The 16,929-nt window shown below is 40.8% G+C and overlaps 2 protein-coding genes across 5 annotated transcripts in view; one reads left to right on the forward strand and one right to left on the reverse strand.

Moving 5' to 3' along the window:
* The first annotated feature begins 1,451 nt into the window (after nucleotides 1–1,451).
* Nucleotides 1,452–5,973, forward strand: ccka (cholecystokinin a). The gene is made up of 4 exons (XM_020596646.1): nucleotides 1,452–1,530; nucleotides 3,595–3,674; nucleotides 3,959–4,148; nucleotides 4,707–5,973. The coding sequence occupies exons 2-4, from the start codon at nucleotides 3,597–3,599 to the stop codon at nucleotides 4,844–4,846; spliced, it is 408 nt and encodes a 135-aa protein (XP_020452302.1). The 5' UTR covers nucleotides 1,452–1,530; nucleotides 3,595–3,596; the 3' UTR covers nucleotides 4,847–5,973.
* Nucleotides 5,974–7,714: 1,741 nt separating this feature from the next.
* mroh1 (maestro heat-like repeat family member 1) overlaps nucleotides 7,715–16,929 on the reverse strand; it is a 29,046-nt gene continuing 19,831 nt past the window's right edge. For 3 of the 4 annotated variants that reach the window (XM_020596644.1, XM_020596641.1, XM_020596643.1), the window contains 20 exons: nucleotides 16,742–16,883; nucleotides 16,340–16,435; nucleotides 15,377–15,481; nucleotides 14,990–15,125; nucleotides 14,703–14,815; nucleotides 14,332–14,484; nucleotides 14,096–14,152; nucleotides 13,745–13,842; nucleotides 13,438–13,603; nucleotides 12,908–13,077; nucleotides 12,338–12,475; nucleotides 11,795–11,909; nucleotides 11,412–11,558; nucleotides 11,265–11,331; nucleotides 10,905–11,026; nucleotides 10,646–10,795; nucleotides 10,368–10,502; nucleotides 9,984–10,086; nucleotides 9,823–9,888; nucleotides 7,715–9,706 (listed from right to left, as the gene is read on the reverse strand). In XM_020596644.1, the coding sequence (XP_020452300.1) occupies nucleotides 9,630–9,706; nucleotides 9,823–9,888; nucleotides 9,984–10,086; nucleotides 10,368–10,502; nucleotides 10,646–10,795; nucleotides 10,905–11,026; nucleotides 11,265–11,331; nucleotides 11,412–11,558; nucleotides 11,795–11,909; nucleotides 12,338–12,475; nucleotides 12,908–13,077; nucleotides 13,438–13,603; nucleotides 13,745–13,842; nucleotides 14,096–14,152; nucleotides 14,332–14,484; nucleotides 14,703–14,815; nucleotides 14,990–15,125; nucleotides 15,377–15,481; nucleotides 16,340–16,435; nucleotides 16,742–16,883 (2,356 nt within the window). In that variant the 3' untranslated portion in view covers nucleotides 7,715–9,629. Of the gene's footprint in view, nucleotides 9,707–9,822; nucleotides 9,889–9,983; nucleotides 10,087–10,367; nucleotides 10,503–10,645; nucleotides 10,796–10,904; nucleotides 11,027–11,264; nucleotides 11,332–11,411; nucleotides 11,559–11,669; nucleotides 11,723–11,757; nucleotides 11,910–12,337; nucleotides 12,476–12,907; nucleotides 13,078–13,437; nucleotides 13,604–13,744; nucleotides 13,843–14,095; nucleotides 14,153–14,331; nucleotides 14,485–14,702; nucleotides 14,816–14,989; nucleotides 15,126–15,376; nucleotides 15,482–16,339; nucleotides 16,436–16,741; nucleotides 16,884–16,929 lie in introns of those variants that run through there. The other variant, XM_020596645.1, reaches the window with a different exon arrangement.

A 16,929-nucleotide genomic window follows, 5' to 3' on the forward strand; every position in this document is an offset into this window, starting at 1 on the left:
TTTTTTGAACTACATGAAGCTGAAGAGTGAAACTATTTTTCAGAAAAGCTTTAGAGACTTTGTTGGCAGTAGCTGAACAGCTGAAGAATTTTAAACGGTTCAGATGAGCTCTGCAAGCAAATCAGTGTTTAAACAGACATAGCAGGAATAATAAATGAGTCCTGGCTCGTGAAGGCAGCTCAGCTGTAAGTCTCCATGCTACATGACAGCCATATACCTGGAGCTCACTGTGACAGAGATCAGCACTACAATTGGTACAACATGGTTTTCTCAAATAGATTTGTGGTTTAAATAAAGAAGTCAGTCACTGATTACGTGATGCCTTAGTTTGAACAGTGAGTAAAAAGCTAAAGTCAGTTCCTGCAGCTGTAACGGACCTTTTATAGATGAACTCCCTTAACGTACTGCATGAACGTCACTGAGCCTCTCCACAAAGCATGTTCTCTCTGTTAGCTTTGCTTACTGACTTCCTGAGATTTTGAGCAGATGTAAAAAAAAAAAAAAGTCAATTAAATGTCAATTAAAACATTTTTTAGTTTATTTTGACCTTGAGGCTTGTAATACACTTTATTCAGGTCGTTCAAAGAGACCTTAAAAACGTTCAGTAATTTGTTGTACAACATTTCTAAAACATTTCTCTCATGTTATCACCCTCAGATTGACAGGGCAACTGAAAACACTTAGCATTAATACCCATGGCCTACCCAACTTCCACTGGTCTCCAATTTTGGTGAGAAGATTTTTTTTTTTTTTAATCAAAGAATGATGTGTTCATTTATTGAAAACTTTATCCTTTTTCAGGTCTGTCAGGCTGAACGTGGACCAGACATAATAAAGCTTTACTAAAAGTCCAGTTTTCTACACTGACTCATTTTGTCAGAATTCTGTTGGTACTCACTAGTGGTGCAGTGTGAAGGACAAACCTGGTTTGTATGAAACTGCAGCAGCTTGTCACACCTAAACAATGCCTGCAGTTTTGATCAGCTAAAGTCATCTTGCCCTCAGTGAAACTGGAACAGCTCTGAGCTGCATGTTGCTTCTGGTCTATTAAAAATGAAGCTCAAACACAGTGATGGAGTGAAATATCTTCCAGCCTTGAGCTGCAATGTGGGACATATTTGCTTTGTATTTATGTTTACACAAGTGAATATGTATTTCTCAACAACCAACCCACCTGTGTGCTTATATGCGTGTGTCCTTACACAGGTTAGCAAGAAGGCTACACAATTAAAGTTGTCACCACTGTCCAAACTCTTTCTCATTTATAGTTTGATGCGTGCCCATGTCTGTTTGCTTGTGCGTTTGCAGTGCTGTATGTGTGCACATTTACGTCTTCAGTTGCGTCAGCAGCATCAGTTTCTTCGCCAGCAGCAGGAGGCTCCTCCCCTCTGACCAGGCCCCGGCTCCTTCCTGTGTGTCAGTATAAAACATGGTCCTCCCTCGCTCTGTCTCACTCACAGCCTCAGCACCGGAGGAGCAAAGCTAGTATCTTCACACTCATCCTCTCCTGGTCCACGCCAACAACTGCAGGTAAGAATAGAAAAATTCTGAAATGTGTGTCCTTACTTACTGGTTCAGTACATACTTATGGGATACAGTACAAATCAGAAACTATTGAGACAAAGTACTTTTAGGTGTCTAAGCTTTTTCCCATTTTCAGTTATCTGTCTTTTGTTGGGGCTTTTGCAGTACAGGTCCAGGAAAAAAAATCATATATTCATATTTCATCTGAAAAGTTGACAAAAAGGGTTGCAAATCTTAAAAGTTGGTTTATTTAATTTGACGCCAAGTTCCTATTTTATTTCTGTCCATATTGTTAATTCAGTCAGAGCTGTAGCTTTAGGTGAACATATATAAAACATATAATCTGTACTGTCTGATTGTGCAAATAATGAGGTTATGACATTAGACTTAGTTTGACCTTTGAACTTCTGCCTGGAGAAAAATCTTGTGCGTGCATATAATATGTGCAAATATATTTACTTCAAATTAAATGGTTATTTTTACAGGAGTCAGTATTGTAGGCAAAGTTGTGATCATGAATCATTATAGGAAAAAATATATACTTATTCATCTGGGGGATAAAATCCCCCCCCCCCCACACACACACACACACACTTTTTATTATTTATGTGTCGATTTATTCTAGAGGGGAGAGGAGAGGATTTTCACACACATTACAGTACCTCATCATTATAGCCCATTGAATAATGAAAGAGAGACAATGACCAGCTGCTACCAGGAATTATATTAGCATCAAGAGAATGACTATTTACACCACCACTGTCAGTTTAAACCAGAAATATTCAAATGGACCGTTACATTAGGTTACAGAGAAAAAAAAATCATACAGGCTTTAGTTATCATTCAACTTAAAACTACAGAACGAAGGGGTTCCAGTGTATTTCTGTCATGTAGCTGAAGAGAGCTGGTAGTCATCATGTCCAGTCAGTAACTGGATTCCAGGCTGTCGAGAGAGGAACATATCTTTGTCGGAGTGTGCATGTTTAGCTATTTAGATTCTGGGTTATATGCTTTAACAAATAGTTGAAAGTGCAGCTCCATGTAAAACTAAAAGCAGCAGCTCTTCTCCAAGGAGACGCCACTGTATTAAACCTATGTGTGTGCTTTCCTACGCCACAAAAGGAGCATTCCATGACTTGATACATAGAGCCAGGCAAGAAACAGGAAAAAGAGGGAGCGACTGAATGAAGACACTGAGTAACAGTAAACTAACTAAGAGCTAGAGCTATCACTGTAATAAAAACACTGAGACGGACAGGGGAAGTCAGGTTTTGACTCATTAGAAGCTGAAAGCCTCAGAGCAACTGGTGTTTTAATCTAATTGGATGCTTTCCTCTTGATATATGTTGTGGCACAGAGCATCATTTATCATGAGTAATATGCTGCTTTGCTCCAAAACAACCAAAACAAATGCAGTGTTGGTAAATCAGTCCAATGTAATATTATCCTGTCTTTTATATGGTTTTGCCTTGTGCATGTTGCATATTTTCTTCACACTAATATAGAGCTGCTCTTTTATAGAAATAATATAACTGATGTTTGTCTAAACAGATCAAGGCTGTATGAATATAAATTATAATTATATCACAAATTGTTTTTTTTTCAGTCTTTATGTGGGTAGGTGAATAACAAAAAGGAGAATTTCATGTAATTTATTTGTTCAGTGCTGCCATGTTCATATCAAATCTCATATGAAACCTTGTTCAAATAGTAGCACACACCAACTATGCATATGTGTACATACAGTATGTGTTCAATAACAAATTGGCCCATCACTCTGTGACTCAGCGAGGGGCAAAATGATGTTTGCTTAAGTTGCAGCTGAACCATCAAAGCTCACCTCTTGTTCACTGTGCAGCTTCAGTGACTGTAAAATGATGTATTGCTGCTTTCGCAAAAATCATGTTACCTGTGATTTGAGAAGCACATACATCATATAATGAGATGAAGAGACAGTAAAAGAGAACAGTCAGCAGTGAGGAGTGACCTGACAGAAAAAAAGTCACCCTATTAGGTGTGTTGGATTTCTTATCGCTTTGTTATACTTTGTCCACTTCTCTCTCTCCTCAGTCATGAATGTAGGTATCTATGTGTGTGTTCTCCTGGCTGCTCTGTCCAGTGGTTCTCTGAGTCTGCCCTCACAGTCCATGGTAAGACACACACACACAGCCAGAAGTGTCTTGGCATCTCTGCATTTAATCATTTTAACCATCATCTATCAAAAGAGGTTTAAAGACAGCAATACATTAAGTAAAGTGGTAAATGTTTCAGTCCCACCCCACTTACAGAGTAGCAGGAGGATGTATGTAGGTACACATGCTTAACTCCTTGTTAAATGAAAATGGGCTGATTATAACTTAGCTTTACAAGGCACAGTAAAGTGTTGAAATTGGATCCATTACTTCTTTCTTCTTGGCTGTTTCATAACATCCAGTCCCAGAGAGCTGAGAACGAGGCCCTCGTGTCAGATAGCTTACCTCCTCCCTCACCCAGCCACACACGCCACGCCCGCTCAGCTCCAGCGCTCACTTCAGGGCAGCTCGCCAACTACAACCAACCCCAGGAGGACGCAGATGCTCGAAACAGTCTGAGCCAGCTACTGGTCAGACTCATGTCCAGGAAAGGTGAGCAGCTGAATGCACAGCCCAACTACTGTCAGGATGGAGACCGTGTAGTCATTTCATCTCATCACACACTCCTGACATTCCTCTTGTCTTGTCTTGCCCCTGGTTGTATTATTCCTCTCTTCCCAGCATCCATCCTTCTGTAATCTGTTGCCACTCATGCTGTGCTTGAGTCCCGCCATCTGGCATTTCCCTCTAGCTTCATCTCTCCTCCATCCATCTCTCCGTGCCTCTTCCTCATTCCATTCTCCCTCCCTGCTTCCACTATCATTCCCTCTTTCACTCTTCTCCCCATCTCCTGACCTCACTCTGTTCCCTTTGTCATTCTGTGTCTGTCCCTCTCCCATGTCAGCACTGACTGGGAGAACTGCTGAGCTCACTGATCTTACAGAAACAAACAGTACAAGTCAGCATGAATTCAGAGGTTGTACATTATTAACCTGTTAGTATAGGTAGAATCAACGTGCAATATGATCATGTTTTGGCCGAGCAGAATGTCATCATCATTATCCTGAAGTTCAGTCAGTGTCATTCCCTCATTGTGTCCGTCTCCCCCAGCCTCTCCCTACCAGACCAGATCATCCCTCACCAGCAGAGCCAGTGGTCTAGCCCCCAGCCACAGGATAAAGGACAGAGACTACCTTGGCTGGATGGACTTTGGACGACGCAGTGCAGAGGAGTATGAATACTCCTCCTAAAGGCATGGCTTGCTTTCACCAAAACCTGAGTTACAACCCCCACCTCCGCCAATAAAAGCCCACAAAAACATTCAGCCCTTTTCACACTGCACTCACTGTAACCCAGGGCTGGTTCGACTGGGTCCTAGAGTTTAGCATCCTATTGAAAGCAGAAAGTAGAATAAATTAACAAAAAGGCAGATCCTGCAATCTGTGAAATTTCTGAATCCTGACTCTCCATGCTAAGCAAATGAGTATGGAGATCCAGTCCACAGTATTCAACACTGTATTGAAGCAGATTTTTTTTTTCCATCGTTGTTACTGTCATGAAATCTGATGAAACAGCCAAACCCAACAGTGAGCTAGTCTGTCTCTTAGTACGTTCCAAATTCCCCATCCTCTTTATGGCAACTTAGCCCCACACCCATGTTTCCACTGAAGATGTAAATCATTGAAACGGATATTAATTATATACTTGTATTATTTAGAAAAAGCTCTGTAGTCTCCTAAAACTGATGGACAGTGTAGTATCTATCAAATGTTACTGAAACAGGAGTAAACTGTACATTTCCAGTTGTGGCAGATTTGGTGCTCTAGGGACTATGTGAGGCAGTAGGACGTGTGGGTATAACGCAAAATAAACTGTACTGGACCTCAGTGAGCCTCTAAGGTGTCTGCCCTTTACATTGCATCATCGATTGGTTCCTTAGTGCACTCAAAGCACTGCACAGCAGAATTTCGCTTCACTTTAACTATACACAATTGTAAAGTTAAAAAGGCATTTCATATCACAGTCTGCAACCAAACAACATCAGTGTCTCTGGGTTGGAAGAAAAGGGGCTGAAACTGCACAGACTCCTCACCTCCAACCCTGCCTGCTGAATGTAACCCTGGGCTAAAAGTGTGCAGTGTGAAAAGCAAAAGAAATGTTTTGGAAGGCACAAGATGTTGTCTATACAAGATGACCAGGAGTCTCTTCAGTGGTGGACACTATAAAATTAGGATTACATGTACTGTAGATATGAGGAGTGTTTCCTGCTATTTCTTGAAAGATCATTATGTATGTATGTTTGTATGTATGTATGTATGTATGTGTGTATGCACTGTTAAAGGTTAAGTGTCTGTAATAAATACTATGTTTCTCTACAGAACTCGGATTCATTAAAATTCAAAATAAAGCTCCATTTCCTTCGACCTCAGCAAAAATGCAAATGCATTTGTTTAGGATTATGATGTTATGTTTGGAGGGCACATCCCACCAACTTCATGCAGCTGTTGGCCGTGTTCAGGACAAAGGAGTGTTATTCAGCACTAAGAGTATTACTGGACAGGCTATCTGTGTGCTAGTGCTTTTTCACATGGACACTTGGTGCAGTTCACCAGGGCTTCAGAACATTATCATTAGCGTCTATAGTAAATTGGTTCTTGAGGATCAGCACTTGGAATAATGAGCTGGTTTCCTGAAAGGAGCATAAATTCAGCTATTCACCAATCTGTGTTAGTCCTCATTAGTGAGAATACTGTATAACGTTACAGCTCCTTCTAATCTTGTCCAGTTGCTGACTGATCAGAAGGTGCCATAAACAACACCACCACACTATTGATTCTCCTGGGGAAATGACACTAAGTAGCTTTCATACACAGAAAATGAGGTAATACTTACCTGAAATCTTACAGTGGATTTCAACTAAAATACATGAATTAAGATGCTAATGTGGAGCAAAGACCTAAATGTCAGACATCAAGTGAAAAGCTTCCTAAGTGCACCAGTATCTGTCACTGACTGGGAATGAATAAAACTTTACTGCCGTTATACTGCATACTGTCCACACACACACACACACACACACACACCTACCCATCACACTCAGTATTATTAGACTAAAAGAAACAGTTTCACAATTAAACAAGCACAGGATTGCACATTTTTAGTATTAGCACAATTTGGGAGTCACAGGATGTTGTATTAATTCAAAAAACAAATTACTTTCCACAAAATACATGTGCATACATAGATCCAATTCTTTCTTACACACACAAAAAGGCAAAAACCAATATAGAGCCAGAAGAATGATGTCTGATAATATTTGCTCTCCCCTGATGCACATAAGAGTTTTGTTTACTGTCTGTCTGTAACTGAAGCTGTTATACAAGAGCTCAGCGGCTCATATTTACTGTACACTGTTGTGGTTAAAGCACACAAACAGAGGACAGCTGCAGTCGCACAGCGTGACCTTGTACAACTCTCCGCTGTGCTTTCAGATGAGTCAGTCCACATAGACAGCAGGTCAAGACAGCTCCAGTATGGCATCACATGAACGACCTGACACACAAATAATAATGGCAATACTGCAACATGTCCAATGGGTGAAGAATGTGATCAAAAAGCAGACAACTTAAAAGATTTAATAAAGAGCGGTGAAAGCAATATGCTGAAATGAGCCTGGTAGCGTCGACTCTATGTGTCTAACCTACCTTTCTGTCGGTGCATTAAAACAAACTGTCCCTAACATATAGCAACACTGTGACATGAAATTAACCAATATGCTTTCTCAATGATCAATCAGATTCATAAATATAAATCCAGTATTGTTCTCTGTTGGTGTGTCATCAGATGCTGTAGGAGATTTAAAGATCCTAACATGTTCATTACACGATCACCATACTTTACTGCACCCACATGGACACAGCGAAAAGTACATTGCATATTCAGTTTTGCAGAAACATGCAAGCCAAATGTGCATTTAATACAAATTTGGGGATGAAGTAACTGTAAAGCAGAAAACTAAGACACATTAACATAATGTCAAACCAGCACCGCTACACAAAGAGCAAATGCGCACAGGGTACAAATAAGTTGGTAAAAATAAATAATAATCACACATTAGGTTTTAAGGGATCTGTTTATTTCTCCATTTTAAATACACTGCCATCACCCACTCGCTCTTCTCATCAAGTGACATATGAAAAGTGACATGCACACATTCACACTTTAACACCCCATCCCCATATCGAACCATCTGACAGTCAAACTACACACCCACATACTGAGACACACATTAGCAACATGTCAAAAATCAGATAGATGACAAATCACAACATTGGTATAAAGTTTATAACAATATTTAAAAGAGCCATTAACTACTATTCACCCTTCACCCTAAACCGAACCATAGTGTTAGAAAATGCTAGACGCTCTGAATCCCTGTTTGTAGAACAGCCAAGACATCTGGTATAGACCCAGGAGCAGCCACATATTTTATTACATTTACAGGTTGACTGTGAGCTTCTCGAGCTTTTTATCTAGCCACAAAGAAAGCGTCACACTGTGGAGAAAGGTCCGCCTTCCTGTTACACATTAAAGTGTTCTCCACATAACTCGTGAAGCAATTTCGCTCACGGTTGCCTTCCAGTTCTTAAAGCAGGGGCTACGTGGCAGAGCTTAAAGGTGCAACAGAAATATTGAATGTAGACATATACACAAACTATGTATTTCTTTCACCTGTCTCTCTACTGGACAGTTTTGTCATGAAGTATATTTGGAGACATAAAGACATCCTCACATAATACAACTCTCACACATATATTTACATAATATTAAGAGGCCTACAAACCTACAACTGTACCCTAAAACTGATGACCATGTCAATGAACATTTGGCACTGACTGTTTTTAGCATGGCTGAACCAGAAACACATTAAAGTGACTGTGGCCAAGCAACCTGTGTAAAGCTAAAGCTCACTAATCATGTTCAGCAGAAATGACCCACTGTGACCACAGGCCATCCTGATTTCCAGCTTTCCTTTATTTACACCTTTGACCCACTGGATGGTGCAGTTCTTCTGCATTTAGCAGTAATTTCTATAATAATAGATATGTTTAGAGAATTACTCATAGCACCGCACATCTAACAGATTTAAAATGTATTAACGAGACACTAAAACACTATCACAAAATGCTGGCATGGCTACAAACACACACACACCCTTGTTTTCATCACTTAATGGGCCCCTACTAGACTTACATTTGGTTCCAGGAGATAACCTCCAACCTTAACAACAGCCGACACTTGCTCTAACCTTACACCCAATCATTTTTGTAAAATTCGACAAACTACGTTGTGGGGACCAGAGTGATGTCTAATCCCTGTGAAGATAACTCATGGACTTTGGGGCGCACAAGTATAGAAAAACAAGGCTACACACACACACACACACACACACACACTTCAGCTACTGGTTAAAGACACCTAATATTTGAAGAAACTATATTTATTCTGAAAAAAAAAAAATTGACTGGTTCAAATGTGTTGATACCCTTTGCATTAGAAACTTGTAGATGTCGAATATATTTCATTGACACAGTGTATCTCTGGTATTGTCGCACTCGCAGATCGCTAAATGTTACAGATAACATCCGTCTGTGAAGAACAACAGTCTTTGGTCACTGAAAAAGGAATGAACACTTCAAGTCTTAAAAAAAGCTAATCAAAGCTGCTAACAGCTAAAAATCAGCGTGTGTGTGTGTGTATATGAATGTGTATTATCACAGCTCATTTGTATGATTTTGAAACACTGGCAAATGTGACAGTTTGGCTTCTGGCTCCAAACCTGTTCTTGTGTGGGTCCCTGTTTTGGTTTTAATGAAGGGTGCAGTTGTATTTGGATGTTATAATGACTGCACAGTTAAATGGTGGGTTCTTATGCTTTTGTAAACATAGAGCCAAATCAGGACTTAAGCACTGGTGACTGAAGGACATACATTTGTATGTAGGCTTTTGTTTTTTTTGTTTTTTTAATGTGTGTCAGTGGAAATGTCCCATAGCCTCAGCAGCCTTCACTCTCACAAAAGGATCTGGATCTTGCAGCAACATCACTAAACCTGTGAACAAACACACACACATAAGAGACATGTCAAAGAACACAGTTAAAGCCACACAACAAACACAGTGAGTTGGTTTAATTGTGCAAGAAAATGAAAGCTGCAAGGTGCAACACCTTTAGTGATGGTACCCATGTTGAGGTGGGATAAGTGCTCCTCTTGAAGATTCCCCAGTAGAAACCCTGACAACACACACAAAAAATACAGTAGATGTAAAATATCTTTATGTTTTAAATGTTCTGGCAGGTTTTAAGATGTGGTGGCGATGCAGTTGTACCTATAAACATGGCAGCTCCAGCTCTGACCTCAGGCCAGTAGCTCTTGAAGAACTGGATGACTGATATGTGGTAGAAGTTCAGCATGCCTGGAAAGTCCTGGATCTACAAACCACAAAACATGTATAACAATTCTCCTTTTAATAGTTTGACAGTATCAATTCTAAACATATAGTTTATCTATATATAGTTTTGGCTCTAGCCTTAACCAACAGCACCTTTAAACTGACTAACATACTTTTGTTTTGTATAAAATACAGAAATTTACATCAGGCCAAAACCTGCAGAATTACAAATCAAACCTATTTAACAGAACTAATGTTTCAAGAAGTTCCACACTTCATCTCACTCAGCTATGATGTGTTATGTTTAGAGCTCCATCTCACCAGGTACTTGGTGAGGTCGTTGATGAACTCTCCATAGTGCAAGCTCTTGTCCTCATGGAGGTGGTTCTGAAACATGGCTGTGATCTGCTCTGATCCCACCATGGGAGCACACTCACGCATCGCATACTTGCAGGCCTGAATGCACAAAGGCAAACAGGAAAAAAAAAAAAAAAAAAAAAAAAAAAAAATGTAATATAGCAGTGTATAGTAGGGTTCATACACAGTACATCCAAACCAAGAAGGCTGTGCGTCGGTGTGTGTATGTGCCGACTACCTACCCTGACCACCTGTGGGTTTGGATCAACCAGGTGTAACAGCAAGCTGACCAGGACGTTGTGGATCTGGTCTTTGAACACTGGCTCTCCTGAGCCAAACTTGGACAGGTTTCCCATTAGATGGATGGAGGCACAGCGGATCGCATTATTCTCCTGGATGAGTACAGAGCCAGAGGATACCGTTAGTGTTATACATGTCTGCTTATGAGAAATAGATGCCATATGATTACAAGACATCTTGAAAGACCAAAAGAAAACTTACACTTTCCAAGAATGGTTTTATCTTCATGAAAATATAGACGACTAGTAGGTGGACATTCTTCTGGTCCAGGTAGAGCAGAACTTTAGAGAGGCCTGACATTGCTTCAAGAGTAATCAGCTTACCTGCATGAAGACAGGAGGCCAGAAATGTAAAGCAAGTAGCATTTTACCAGTGGCAACCAATCCAGGATGAGTGGCTGAACATGTGGGACAATAACTATAATGATTCTGAAAATGGTGCAAAAAAGTCAAACCCTATTCTATTCCTAAAGCTTACACTGTAAGCTTTAGGAATAGAATCAGGTGAGGCAGACTAATCATGCATTTTCCAGCATAGGAAATGACTTTGGAGTGAGCTCACCTGGATCGTCCTTCTCCTCCATGCCTGAACTCATGGCTGCCAGCAGCTCTTTTGCATATTTATTCACCTGGCAGGGAAAAGGAAGCCAGTAGTATGTATATGGTAGCGCACGGTGTGTGTGCTATTCTGATGTATGTGGGTGTTTACCTTTTCAGGTGACCCCACAGCTATATTGCCAAGCCCACGCACAGCCAGCATGCGGACTGTACAACAGGGATCTGATATTCTCTCCATCATGTTGTTCATTAACACGTCTATTAACATCAATTCTGTCACCACATGATGGTTTAATAGCTGGAAACGGCAGAGAAACAAAACATCTTGTTATTCATGTTCTCCACCTGTTGGTTGGTTAGTAAATACGATCAATATTCTTTATAATCTGATGTATGTAGAGCTGGTTTATCCTAAATTCATTCCCTAAAGGGGCGTTAGGAAAATGAATAAAGTCAGTCTGACTCAGATCAGTATTAAAACTGGGGCTCCACGTAACAAAAATCGACAGGACGTAGCATTTCGTGGTCCATCACCTCAGAGAAGAAAGCCGTGACAGTGATTCTCTGGCTTTCATAGATGTTGTTCAGTGACGGACACAGACACTCAACAATGGCGGGCAACCTGGGACCAGCATGTCTGGCCATTGCCCTGTACATAAGAGAACCAAATGTACACATGGATTAAATACTGAATATATCTACTATTTACAAAACAGATTGACTAGTTATGAGTGAGAGTAACAAGAGAAGTGGAATCGTATTTTAATTGTTGTCTAAGGATAAGAAAAGTGCAAAAAGCAAAGCTGGTAATTGTGTTTGTCTTCTTAATATTAAACTCCTAATATATGTTTGGACTCTGAATAAATGTACCAAGCGCCACACGCTGAGTTTCTTCTAACCTTTAATTGTACAAGTCACTTATTTCACTTCAATAATGATGAGCAGTTTGGCAGAAATTCTCTGAAATGTCAAGGTCTTTCTAACAATTTTACTGCAAAGTGCAAAATTTATCTGGTGTGCACTTCTGATGAGGATGTCAAACTGCATCCAACTAGCTCAACCGAAGTGTGCCCGTACCTTGCTAGTAGTGTAATTCCAGTAATGTGCGTGTTTGGTTCTCTAATTGAGTCCCAAGCTTTATCCTCATCCAGTCTTTTCATCACCTCGTCCGACTGGGCTCTTGCTAACAAGATTCTCAGCGCATCAGCCGCTACCCTGGAACACAAAGAAGGATCAGACCAAGCCATAGGGATGGGACGATGTGACTTTTTCTCGATACAATTAAATATGATACAATTCAATTCAATTCAATTCAATCACGATAAAATTAAATGTTCAAAGACAATGCAAGACTAGCTGATGAATACTTGTATTTTATTCCTCTTTTCCCCATTTTCTAGGACTGGTTTGATTATGTAAAGAACAACCAGATATACTGACTCGCGTTCTATTTGGCTGTCTCATTTACATTTGGAGACCACACGATATACATTGCTAGACAAAATAATGACTGAATTTCGATGTAATGTCCCATCCCTACCGAACCATCAGCTCACATGCATACACCCACAATTTGATCCTCAAGAGGATTAATAGCTGTTGGAACCTCTTCTACACTTTACCAGTACTATAAAAAAAGAAGCCCACCCTGCCACATGGACAGAAGCAGTGTGTTTAGTGTTGTTGTCCTTGGGTGCTGAGAGTCCAACACTGACTCCCACTCTGACAGTGAGGCAGGAGAAGAGCCGAGGAAACAGACTGACTGCCGACTCCTGACTATGGCCATTTAATAACAGCTCTTTGAGACCACATGTCATCTGGAAAACAAACAAACAAAACAAAAAACAGACACACGTGAGCACTGGAGCATCACCTGCTAATTCCTGTTTGGTACAGAGGATGAAGAAACCAGCTGAAGAAGGTTGTGCATGATCTCAGAGGTGGTGACTGTCAACTTGCAATTGCATGTCAATTTAGAAATGACTGAAGTTAAAATAATAACCTACCACATCAGCACCAGATGACATGAATACATTATAGCAGCTTTCAGGGGCATCTGTTATTTTATGGGATTATCTACAATATTTCAATCAAAGGGATGTGTTTGTCTGCATAAAAGTAATCCTGTCTGAATATCAGTGGAGTCAGTGACACATCTGTCAGTGTTTGTGACTTACAGCTAGCGGCTGATTAGTGGCCACCTTTGTCGTCCCTCCTCTCATCATTGATTCCTTCTTGTCTACATAGGGCGCCAAGATAGCAAGCTTCTCTATCACCATCTCTATGATCTGACAGGCTACAACAGGATCTGCTCCCAAGGCCATCCACATCTCACTGGTCCAGCTGGACAGAGAAAAAATACATTTAATGATTTCGTGTCCTCCACTGAACCACCCTAAAGAATTAAGTGGCTGATGTTACATAGAGAAACAACACTGTGGAAGTGCTGGTGCAGTGTAGTTGATCTGTTTCTAAGTTTTATACCTGTCATAAGGAAGTGGCTGGTTCACTAGTGTGTTAACAACAGCCTGTAGGTGCTGAGAAGCCAGGATCAGAACCGTCTGTCCCACTGCCACTCTCACCTAAACAGAGGTACAATGGATCAGTTCTCTCTGTGCAACTTCAGTACAAGTAAAGCAGCTATTGATAACAGAAGGACAAATGATCATTACAGTAGGCACCTGTGAAAATAATGAGATATATGACAGAATTGCAGAGTGAGCTTAACATTATTATAAACTAAGGCTGAAAAGATTGAATTGGGTCTCTGTGTCTTAGTTATTAAAAACATAATAAGAAAAAAGAGAACTGAATAACACTGTTGTCTCTTTTTACCTGCTCCTCTGTGATGCTCTGCAAACGCACATGGAGCACCTCCAGCATCTCTGGGACCTAAAGTACATACCATACAACACAGACAAAAACAAACAAACAAACAAGAACAGAGTCTGGTAATCTAGCACTGGAGGTGTAGCTCTATATATTATGGAACTCAAACAGATGCAACACAGAATGTACAGTATGCGTATATTGTGTGTGTGTGTGTGTGTGTGTGTGTGCTCGTGGTCTACCAGCTCCTGTAGGCCCCCTCCTCTGTTCTTCAGCAGAGTATTTAAAATGACGGTTGAAGCTCTGCAGCAGTTTGTCTGACTGTCGACCAGCCCTTCAAACAACATGAACAGCAACGTTGTCAGCTGCTGCTGAGGCAGACGCTTACTCATCACCTGACACACAGACACACAAAAAGAAGCAGCTACACACACTTGCATTTATGACCCTACCTTGACACAAACATCTATGATATATAGTAGTAACACTGAAGGTATGAGCAAAGCAGAGTAAGGACAAAGAGAAATCTTTTGAAAATGTTTGTTGTTGTTACTATAAGGCACAATAACACATCTTGGTGCAGTTTAATGTTGTGACAGCTGAGTCAGTGAACCTTTGTGATGTCAGAGCAGGTCTTGTAGAGAACTGTGTGGTCAGGGTTTTCTAGTGTGCCTTTCAGGGTCAACAGATCATCCACAGCTGTATCCTTGTAATCTAGAGAGAAACCTGCACACAAACGGTCACAAGTTTAGGTTAAACATAGACTATTTAAGTTTTGAGAGAAATACACAGGGTCTCATCACTGCCATGTGTATTATTCACATAAACATGCATCTTTTAAGTAACGCTTTCTCATACACAATGACAAGGGTAACAGGTGGGTGCTCTGTGTGTCTGTACCTTCATATCGTAGCTGTATATAAAGCAGTGTGTATATACAGTCGACAGCAGCGGTGCGCACAGCTGGGTGAGGGTCAGAGCATCGTGGAGACAGTCGTCCCAGCAAAGCTCCGAGGTTATGGAAAGATACCATGTTCTAGACAAGAGGGTACAAAACCACAGGAAAGGAGAAGGTACAAACTGTCAGTATGAACATCAAGTAAAGACAAAATACCTCAGTGGTGAAAATATCATTTTGTGACCTTGGATTGCTAATAACAATGAATACATGAAATAATGTGGATCATCACTGATTATGAGCATTCTCAAAACTACCATCTGTGCTGCATTCAGAATAGGTATGTCAGACAGCAAACCCACAAGACAAAAATGCATGTGTGTGCGTACCTTGACAGTCAAGTTATCAAGGTAGTAAGCCAGTATGTGAGCAGTAGCTGTTACAGCTCTCTCTCTCTCGTGGTCCTGCCTGGAGCTCAACCATGGTTCAATGTGCTGCACAGACCAATAAACACAGCACAAGTCAGACAACACACTATTATTCTTTTTTGAGAAACTGTCAAGAAGACAGGAAAAAGCAGTCACAGCAGGACTATTATTACGTTTTCCTTTCTTTTTGTGGTTACATTTAACTTAAACTGATCAGCCACAGGTGCGTGTGCGTCGTATAGTTGTGGAAGAGATGGCACCAGGATGCACTATGGGAAGAAGGCAAGCGACCTGAGGCAGTGTGATGCTCTGGGCAATGTTCTGCTGGGAAACCTTGAGTCCTGGTATCATGTGGCTGTTACTTTGACACATACCACCTACCTAAACATTGTTGCAGACCAAATGCCCCTTTCTGGCAGCATTAATTCTCTGATGGCAGTGGCCTCTGTCAGCAGGATAATGTGCCCTGCCACACTGCAAAACTATTCAGAAATGGTGTGAGGAAAAGGGTGACAAAGAGTTCAAGGTGTTGCCTTGGCCTCCAAAGTCCCAAGATCTCAGTCTGACTGAACACGTGTGGAACGTGCTGGAAAAACAAGTCCAATTCACAGAGGCCTCATGCACCTTGCAACTTACAGGAATTAAAAGATCTGCTGTTAATGTCTTTGCATCCACAAACCACACCTTCAGAGGGGTCTTACGGAGTCCATGCGATTTGGTGGCTGAGGGCAACCTACAGAGTATTAGGCTGGTGGGTTTAATATTGTGGCTGATCAGTGTTTGTAACCACAGGCAGGCAACAATAAAACCAATCCATATATTTCAGAAGAAAAGATTTTTGGCTGGTTGGAAACTAAACACTTACCTTTACTAAACAGAAGTGAGCATTAAGCTGAAGAGAACAGAATAAAACACTTGATTTACCTTGAAGACACTCTGCAGGCCATCGGGTGTGGGATCCTTGGCCAGTACACTCCCGAGCAGCTCCTGCAGTGCAGCCAGCGTGTCTTTATACAGTGCCTGTACAGATTAACCAGGCCATATTAGTTTGATATAATCATGGAAATGGTCACACATGATTTTGTATGTGTACATGAGATAAAGGTTTGTGTGTATTTCTACTCAAGGAGAACCATTAGTAGCAGTAGCTCTGCACAATACTTGATGAAATACAACAAAATTACTTGGTGCTGCTGGTCCATATATGGGCCAAACATCAGGGTCAGTGATTACACAAGATTAAAAGGTGGTTGCACAAGACAACGTACAGAAAATTTGTGCAGTGGCAATTATGACATGTGTTCATCTCTGTTTAATTTATTTCACCGTTCTCTGCTTGGGGTCAATTATCTCCTCTTCTTTTGTTTTCTCTGGAGTGTGAATCTCAGGCGGCAGGGAGAACACACTGTTCACACACACTTTTAGCAAGTCAAAGGTCTCATTCTCACTCAGCACAGGGTCCAGTGGTCTGGAGCATTAAAGGTCAAAGTTAAAACACTGGGAAGTGCAGGAAT

This window comes from Monopterus albus, unplaced genomic scaffold, assembly GCF_001952655.1.
Source record: "Monopterus albus unplaced genomic scaffold, M_albus_1.0 scaffold31.1, whole genome shotgun sequence".
Lineage (NCBI taxonomy): Eukaryota > Metazoa > Chordata > Actinopteri > Synbranchiformes > Synbranchidae > Monopterus > Monopterus albus.